This window comes from Tyto alba, unplaced genomic scaffold, assembly GCF_018691265.1.
Source record: "Tyto alba isolate M040663 unplaced genomic scaffold, T.alba_DEE_v4.0 Super-Scaffold_1000006, whole genome shotgun sequence".
In the NCBI taxonomy this organism is placed as follows: Eukaryota; Metazoa; Chordata; class Aves; order Strigiformes; family Tytonidae; genus Tyto; species Tyto alba.
In genome coordinates this window covers 24528322-24537033 of record NW_024881272.1, presented here as the reverse complement: position 1 = coordinate 24537033, position 8712 = coordinate 24528322, and the positions used below count along the sequence as shown (strand labels likewise).

At 63.3% G+C, this 8712-nt stretch overlaps 1 protein-coding gene across 1 annotated transcript in view; it reads left to right on the top strand.

Moving 5' to 3' along the window:
* The first annotated feature begins 501 nt into the window (after nt 1–501).
* PTCH2 (patched 2) overlaps nt 502–8712 on the top strand; it is a 22260-nt gene continuing 14049 nt past the window's right edge. Inside the window, 3 exon segments of the mRNA XM_042808004.1 lie at nt 502–571; nt 574–818; nt 1092–1284. Coding sequence (XP_042663938.1) covers nt 502–571; nt 574–818; nt 1092–1284 — 508 coding nt within the window.

The following is an 8712-nucleotide window of genomic DNA, read 5'->3' as shown; positions in this document are numbered from 1 at the left end:
CTATCCCTTGGGAAGTGTTTATGGGAAGACGTCCAGCCTTGGAGGGGATACCCGGCCCTTGGGGTGGCTTTGGGGGCTCTGCCCAGCAGTGGGGCGGAGGGGGGGAGGAGGAGGTGATGCAGGAGAACGCTTGAACCAAGGAGGGTAGCTACGGCGCGATGCCCGTCCTGGGGGAGAGGCTAGAGGGGCAACGCTCTGCCCTCGGGGTGCCCTTGGGAGGGGGCAGTTCCAGGGGGCTGCCTGGCGCGGCGGGTTTAGCTGTGGGAAGAAGGGCGCTCGTTCCCGGTGCCGCTCCCTCCGCCGCGCTCCCCCCCGCGGCAGGGCCGGGCCGGGCGGTTGCGGAGCGTGGGGAGGGGAAGGGGGGGGGGGGGGTGTGTGTGGAGGAGGAGGAGGAGGAGGAGGAGGAGGAGGAGGAGGAGGAGGAGGAGGGGGGGGGGGGGGGGGGGGGGTGCCGCCGTGTGTGGCCGCCGGCGGCGGGCGCGCCGTTGCCTAGCAGCGGCGATGGGCGCTGCCGTGGCGGCGGCGGCCAATGGGAGCGGCGGCGGCGGCGCGGCCCCGGCGCCCCCCGCCCCCGCCTCCCCTTTAGAGGCGCGGCGGGCGGCCGGCGGCAACACAGCCCTCCGCACCGGCACCGGCACCGGCACCGGCACCGCCACCGCCACCGGCACCGGCCCCGCCGCCCGCATGGGGGCCGCCGCGCTCGGCCCCACATAACGGGGGGGGGGTACCCAGCCTCGCCACTCGCCCCCGCCATGCCGGCCGAGCCCCCCCGCTCCGCGCCGCCGCTCCGCGCCGCCCGCCGCAAGCCGCTGCCCGAGGTAACGGGGGGGGGGGGGGGGGGGAGCGCGGACATCGCCCGCTCCCGCGGGGAGCGCTGGGGGGTGGTTGGGGGGGGGGGGGGGGTACCCCAGCGTCCCACGCTCTCTCCCCGGCTGGAGACCCCCAGCATCGCGAGTGGCGGAGGGGTCCCGGCCGCGCTCCGCAGCCCACAGAGCGTGGCCGCCGCGGGCATCCCGTTGCGGGATCTTCCCCCCCCCCCGGGTAGGGGCTCCCCGTGTCCGCTCCCAGCCTGATCCTCGCCCTCTCCCCAGGGCAGGGCCGTGGGCCAAAGGGCCCCGCTGTGGCTGCGGGCCCGCTTTCAGGCGCTGCTCTTCGCCCTGGGCTGCCGGATCCAGCGGCACTGCGGGAAAGTGCTCTTCGTGGGGCTGCTGGTGTTCGGGGCGCTGGCCGTGGGGCTGCGGGTGGCCTCCATCGAGACCGACATCGAGCACCTCTGGGTGGAAGGTAAGCGCGGCCCCAAGGGCTCAGCCGCCCGTGGGAACGGTCCCGCGCCCGGCCGCGGCTTTTGTGTTCCCCCACGCATCACCCCGCCACACACACACACACACACACGCTCCCCCGTGGGGCGCGGAGGTGCGAGGCCGGCCCGGAGGCAGGTGACAGCGCGGGAGCGGGGCGGGAGGAAGAGGAGGACGCCGTCGGGATTCCTGCGTGCGGGACCGCGGGGGGACGGGGCCGTGGATGCCCGCGAGCGGAGGTTCCTTCTACTCGGGTTGCGTCTTGCGTGGGTGCGTTGTGCCGAGTTGCGAAGGGACATTTCCCCCTTCCCCCCCCCCCCCCCCCCCCCAACCCCACTCGTGTCCTGGCGGGGATTCCCCGCGCGAATCTGCGGTCGCGTCCCCGCGCGAGCGGACACGTGCGGCGGGGATGGTGTTCGGCGCCGGCTGAGCGCGCGCCTGTCCCCCCCACGCGTGGGCACCCCCTTCCCGCGGGAAGAGCCCCCGGGGGCGGCCGCAGCCCCGTACCGGGGCAGAGCCGGCGCCGCGGAGCTGCGGGTCCCGGCTCAGGACCCCCTGCCCCGCGGGGACGGCGGAGCGGGCAGGGTCAGGCAAGAGCAAATCCCCGTTTCCGAGTGGAAGCGGCTGATCCCCCTCCTTTGTTATTAATAAACTCCAGCGTGGACTTTTTTTTTTTTTTCTTTTTTTCTTTTTTTTTTTTCCTCCCCCCCCTTCTCCCTGCAGCTCCGCTCCTCGGTGCTGGGATTTGCTTTCCCTGCGCTTCCCTTCTCCTTTGGGGGTCCCGGGGGGGCAGCACCCCGCATCGCGCCTCCCCCTCCCTGCCCGGCCCTGGCTGGGGGGGGGTCTCCCAGCCTGGGGTCCCCGGCGGGGTGCTGTGCAGGGGCAGATGTTGCTCAGCGGAGGGGTGTCAGCCATCTTTGTGCGGGAGCGCTGCCTCCTCCCCCACGCCCCGCTCCCTGTGTGGTCCTCAGCTACTCTTGGATTTGGTTCAACAATAGAAGCAACTTTGCTCTCCCACCCCCTTTTTTTTTTTTTTTTTTTTTTTTTAAATTAAAAAAAAAAAAAAAAAAAAAGGAGCCTCTGCGTTCCCTCGCTGCTCTCACACAGATGCACGCACACACCCCTGCCCAGGAATGCCTGGCTCTCCCACCTGCTCCCCACTCCTGAGGGGTGTTTGTCCCCCCCAGATCTTGTCTCCATCACCCCTTTCCTCTGCAACACGTAGCAGAGAAATCCAGTGATACCTCCCGGCCCGGCCGGCGCCCGAGCGGTGGCTGCTGGAGGAGGGACATGCTCCCTTCATGCTTCCCTTGCTCCGGGTCGTGTCTCCGGCTCCGTGGGGTTTTTATTGTGCTTTTGGGGTTGCAAGGAGTCAGCGTTTCGTGCAACCGCGGCCGGAGCCAGTGGAAGTGGCTGTGGTTCTTCCCGTTGGGGGGGGGTTGCGACTTGTGGCGCATCGGAGTGGAGAGCGGGATGGGGAAGGGGCCAAGCCTGGGGACCACTGGAAGTGCCCAGAAGCCTGGGATTTTTTTTGCACGCACGCTCTGCACCCCCTGCCCCCTGGCTCGTGGGAGTGTGACCAGGAGGGACTGCGGCTGCTGTTGGGGGAAATTTTCCACCACACTGGTGTGGCTGTAACGTGGGTGCCAGGGGCCTCTCTGAGGAGCTGTTTCTTTTTCATGGTTGAGGCATCTTCTTTGGTGTCAGGAGCTAGATTTTTATTTATCTATCTATCTATTTATTTATTTATTTTTACCCCATAGTGAAACACTGCTGACCTGGGCTGTCCTGCCCCTTCACAGGCAATGGGTTCGTGGGGGTCTGCACACAGCCCCCCCCGCTCTGGATCTGTAGCACCTGGGGTGGGGATGGCGTGTGATGCTGGGAGTGCTCTGTGGGGTGCTGCTCAGAGTCCCCTTTGGCACTCCTGGAAGGGCTCTTCCCCCAGAAGTGTGCACTTGGGGCAGACCCCTCTGTGCCTTTGCTCCTGGGTGGCACGGCCCCAGCGTGCTCGGGGAGGCTGTCCTCAGGCATTGGCACTACCTGTGACCACCAAGGATGATGTGTCTGGGGTGGCTTTAGTCCTGTGGGGTCCCTGATGGGCATGTGTGGCTCAGGATGTGTAAGGAAGGTTTGCAGTGGCTCTTTCAGTCTCGTGTATCAGCTGTGGGGCTGCCTCCCTTCCCCATAACCATCTGTGGGTCCTTGCCTCTCTGCTGGCCTCTGCTTCTGCATTTTCTGGTGAGGTTAGAGCATCCTCCGGTGTGCTTGGGTGTACCCAGCCCTCCCTGATCTCTGGACCCTGTCCTGCTGGTGTCGGGTTGTGCATTACTGCAGGGCAGGAGGGCCTGCGCTTCCCCTGGGGATCAGGACCCACTTTCCCAGACTGTGTGGTTGGATCCTGAGCACTTGAAGCTGCTTTGGGATTTTCTCAGCCACTGCTTTCTCCTGTCCCCGGGTGTGTGGCAGGGTGGCTGCTGTGGGTGTCCCTCTGCCATGAGCCTGGTGCTGCCGTGCCAGGTCGAGGCAGTGCAGCACTTGCTCCTGGTGCCCCATCAGGCTGTCCCCAAAACTTTGGGATCCCCAAGGTGCCAGGGGACCCCAGCTCCTGCCTTCTCTGGGTATGCATGAGGCCATGTGTGCAGGAGCATGGTCCTTCCCAGCCCCAAGGCAGCACCATGGGGTGTCTAAAGGGCAGAGCATGTCTGCAGGGAGTCCAAGCCCCATTGTCCTAGACCAGTAGGTCTCAGCTCAGAGGCAGGGTGGATGAGGGTTCTGGGAAGCCTCTGATGTCCCCCTGAAGCTGGTCTGTACCTGATCACCTGCCTCTGCCTAGCCAGGCTGAGGGATGTGGGTTGGTGATGCTCCAACCCAAACCACCTCATCTGGGTGATGGTCGCAACCCCACAGGAGTGGAGCGTGACCCCATGCTGGGCTGTCCCAGCCACAGGCTGAGCTCAGCCCGCTGGGTGCTGGGGACCTGGTGGGAAGGGAGCTGCTTCCCATGGGGGCACCATGCTGCTGCGTGTTCTTCCATGTCCATCCATCATTTACACACATACACACACACATATATACCCCCCAGGGGAATAGAGTGAGCAGCCTGCTTTGGCCCCATGACTGGGGTCAGCGTTGGGGCCATACTGACAGCAGGTCCCTCAAAGGGTCCTCCTGAGCCTGGGCTGTGTCCCTGGCCACCGTGGGAAAACGTAGGGTCCCCTATCCCAATTCAGGGGGTGTCCTCAGTCCTTAGGGCTAGCTGGGGGGGGTTGTGGTGTCCTCGGGTTATGCCTGACCCACATCCCTGTTTGGGAGATGGAAGGAGGGCTGTGTCACCCCATAAATTGGACTCGACTGTGGAAATGTTCAATTAGGCTCTTCCAAAGCAATTAGCCACTTGGAGGCTTTGAAATCCTGGCTAGCAGCGAGTGTTGAGTTACCTCTAGACACCTGGCAGCTGTTCCCGGCTCTCCCAGGGCGTCTGTAGGGCCGAGGGGCCGGGGCGGCGAGCTCCGGGCAGGCAGAGCCCTGGGTGGTGAATGGGTCTGCCTGATTTATAGCGCCGAGGGCTGGTTCAAAGGAAGGCCGGGTTAATTCCTAACCGGAACAGCCAAGCGCCCTGCGCAGCCGTCGCGCTCTCAAAGAGCTGCTGAGTCTCCCCGGAGAAGACCCTGTCCCTTTCCTGGAGGGGTCAGGGACACCCTCGAATGTGCCAGTGGGATGAAAGGGGATGCGTGATACAGGGGTGAGGGGAATTTTCTGCCTTGTTCCCAGCTTGGGGCATGAAGCTGAGACACCCCAACTCCTTTGGCAATAGCTTTTGTCCTTCCTTGACCACTGCAACAGGACTCGGCACAGGGGCAGAGCTGGGGTGCAGCCTGGGGCTCCCCATACTGCAGGTGCAAGTGGCAGAGGAGACCCTGGCTGGCTCCAACTTTGAAGACAGAAGGGCTTCCAAGATGGGAAAGCCAAGGATGGGGATTGAATGCCCTCACCGCCCTCCCTCTGCCCTGGGGAGACTGCCCATGGGGCCCTTTTTCCCAGCCCCTGTCCCCGCTGTGCGTGGTGGGATCTGTGGCAGGATGTGGGGCAGCAGCCGTGGAGGGGAGTGGGGTGCTGCGGCCGTTCCTGGGTGGGCACGGGGAGAGGTGGGTGGTCTCGTTGATGCTGGCGGGTGGATTTTGTGGGGCGAGACGTCGGTGCAGGGGCTGAGAAAGGAGCGGGTGAAACCAGGGCGTGGGGCTGGCGCCGGCAGCACGGGGGGCTCTGATGGCAGCTTCTCTCTGCGGCCGGGGCAGCGAGACACCCGCCGGAATCTGGCCGGAGCCAGCCTTGCCTCTGAGGGGCGGCTCCCGCGCTGCCACGTCCCCACTCCATCCCTAGACAGGCGTCCCGTGGGGACAGGGTCCCCGCTCCTCCCGGGGTGTGGTGACACAGGTATTGCCCCACGAGGAGGGAAGGGGCAGCCTGGGGTGCCCAGCGCTTCCCTGGGGACTCTCCTGCCTGGCCTCGCAGGAATTTTTTGGGACCCTGCAGTTCTCTCTGTTTGCAGGGTGGGGGTGTCCTTGGGGACCCTCTGCCCCCATCCTTGGGGCTCAGAGGAGCGAGGGGCAGCTGGAGTGTTGCTGCCATGGAGTGACGAGGTCCCTGTTGTCCCCCAAACCTGCCTGCCTGGTTCTGCCCTCTGCTCCAAAGCACCTTCTCCCTTGCAGCCCCAGCTGGCTCTGAAAGGTCCCTTTTTTCTTGGGGGGGCTTACCCAGCAGCCCCCCACCTGCCTGGAGATGGGGCAGAGGCAGTTTGCCTTTATTTATCTTTGGGAGGCGAGCACGAAACCTCTTGCTTTTCCTTTTCCCTTCCTTGACAGTTTGGTCAGCTTTTCGGGCTGGAAAATTTTGCTAATTAACCCAAAGAGACTGGGAGACTCTTTACAGATGGCTGTGGCTTATCTGCCCCTATCCATTTTGCTTTGCTTTTCAACTTATATATTTTTTTTATTTCCTAGAAAGTGGGGGGGGTTTTGTTGTGCTTTTTTGTTGTTGTTGTTGTTGGCTTGGGTTTTTTTATTATTATTAAACTTAGACATATCCATGGACGTAGGGAGGGGAATTTTTTTTGCGTTTTAAATGTTATTTGGTGGCTGGGAGGGGGCAGCGCCAGGGCCCGGGAAGAGGGTTTTATTATCTGCCTCTCCCTCGGGCCTGGAAAAGTGGTCTGAGTTCAAAAAATTCATTTCTTGCCTGAATGAAGCCAGCAATGTGGAAAAATTTCACCATTCAGAGGGGGATGAATGTATGTTTCAACCACACATTAAGTGACATTAGCAAGCAGTGGAGTGCCTAATGTGGCCATTTTTCACAGCAGCCAACAGAGGGGGTGATTAGCATAATTAGTACAGGCAGCCCTATACATATGGAAATGGCAAATGCCTAAATGCCAACACCAGTGGAAATTTATGTCAATGCTGACAGGAGTCTTAGCGGTGAATAGTTCCCAACTGAATCCCCTCTCCCCCTTTTTTTTTTTTTTTTTTTTTTTTTTTCCCTCCTCTTTTTCGGGGGTCGTGCTGTCCCCTCGGTGCCGGCCGGGGCGGTGCGAGCTCCCGGCTGCCCCCCTCCCCGCGCTGGGAACCGCCGCCCTGCGATTTGGGGTAATAAAGACATTAATTTAGCTTTGCTGTTAAACAAAAGGGTTTGGCCGGGGCCGACGGCTGGAGAGCTGGCCCCAAACGGGCCCTTTCAGCCCCTCCGCTGCTGGCTTTTTTTGAAGGCATCCCCCTCTTCTGCCACCCCTCTTGACTTAGCCGGGCAGTGGGAGCCCCTTTGCAGCCAGGTTTGGTCGGAGGCGCTGGGGCAGCAGCGAGCCCTCGTTCATCCCTCGGTGCTGCTGGGGACACCCATCTGCCACCCACCTACCCCCGCCCCCCTTTCCTTGGGTCCGGCCCTGCGCCATGGGGTGAATGGGGCCGGGAGGACGTGTTTTGACAGGATGGGGCCGCGAGGCTTTTGGCGAGGCCGGTGGTAGCGGCCGGGACAGGTAAAAATGGCTCTTTCAGCGTGCCCTGGGCGAGACTTCCTCCGGAGCAGCATGGGTCCTTTCACTGCCTCCCTAATCCAGCTAATCCGCCCCACAACACTTTGAAGGTGGCCTCCAGCTTGCACGCCGCCCGGCACGGGGAAGCGGCAGGCCGAGGGATGCTCGGGGCGGTGCCTCAAGGACCCCCTCCCGCCAGGATGAGGGATGGCGCACGGGATGTAGGACGGTGCTGGCATCTCTCTGATGTCGCTGGGGGCTTTAATCCCTCAGGGGTGGGCACATCTGCCAGCGGGATGCACTCGGTCTGTGCTGTGGAATGGCTTGACAGTCTGGTGTTAGCCCCCATGGGTGCCGCTTGTTGTGGCTGGGGGGGTGCTGCAGGGGGGGGATCCCCATGGGGATGGCTTTTCCCAGGGGATCTCAGCATGACTTTGTTCCCCTTCCAGCTGTGGACTTGAGTGGCGGGGTTTCTAGCTCTGGTGTTGGGTTGTGCTGTGGAAAGAGGGCTGCTCCCCAGGGGATTTCCTCCCCTCGCCCCCTTACTGCCCTCAGTTCTTCCCTCGGCGAGGGCACAGCTGGAGCTGGGGTCAGGGCTGGCCTGGCCCCGGGACAGGGCTGCAGCAGCCCCATCTGGGACTCGCCACATTTGTCACCACATCCCATAGCCCCATTACACCAGGCAGGAGGACAGGGCCTGATTTCTGGAGGCCAAGCGGGGACGTGGACACAGGCATACTCCCTCCCTGCCACCCTGTCCCACCCAGGTCCCCCAAGCAGCGGTGACAGCTACTGGCAGTGCCCAGGTCCCATCCGCAGAGCAGTGGCACTGCTGCTCACCACAGCCTCCACCCACTCTGGGGGGGACACAGAGTGGTCCTTGCAGCAGCATGCAACTCCTGGGGGGCGGGGCACAGATGCCTCTCTGTGCCCCCCAACACCTCCCATGGCCCTCCCCTGCCTCCGGCCCCTTTGCCCTTGCCAGGCAGGGAGGGCTTGATGTGGGGCTGGCAGCCTGCCCCAACCCACTGCCCTCCCAGTGCCCCCCAGGGACGCTGCCCCCCACCTGTGGGTACTTGGGACAGGACTCCCGTGGAGTTTGCCCACCTCCTGCCCTGTGTAAGCAGAGTGGGATGTCCCCTCGCTGTCAAGCCGTGGGGCTTGCAGCTGTGCTGGGTGCAGCAGGACCGGTCAGGGGCTCCTCTGTCCCCAAACCCTCTGAGCTGAGTTTGGAGGGTGCCGGCAGCCGATGTGGGGGTGAAGTTGGGTCAAACCCTTTCATGGGCAGGGGGATAACTCAGGGGCTGAGACCCTGCCCTGTATGGAAGCAGAAGCAGTCTCTTCCCCTGCCCTGCTTCAGCCTGGGGCTGCCCATGATTGGAG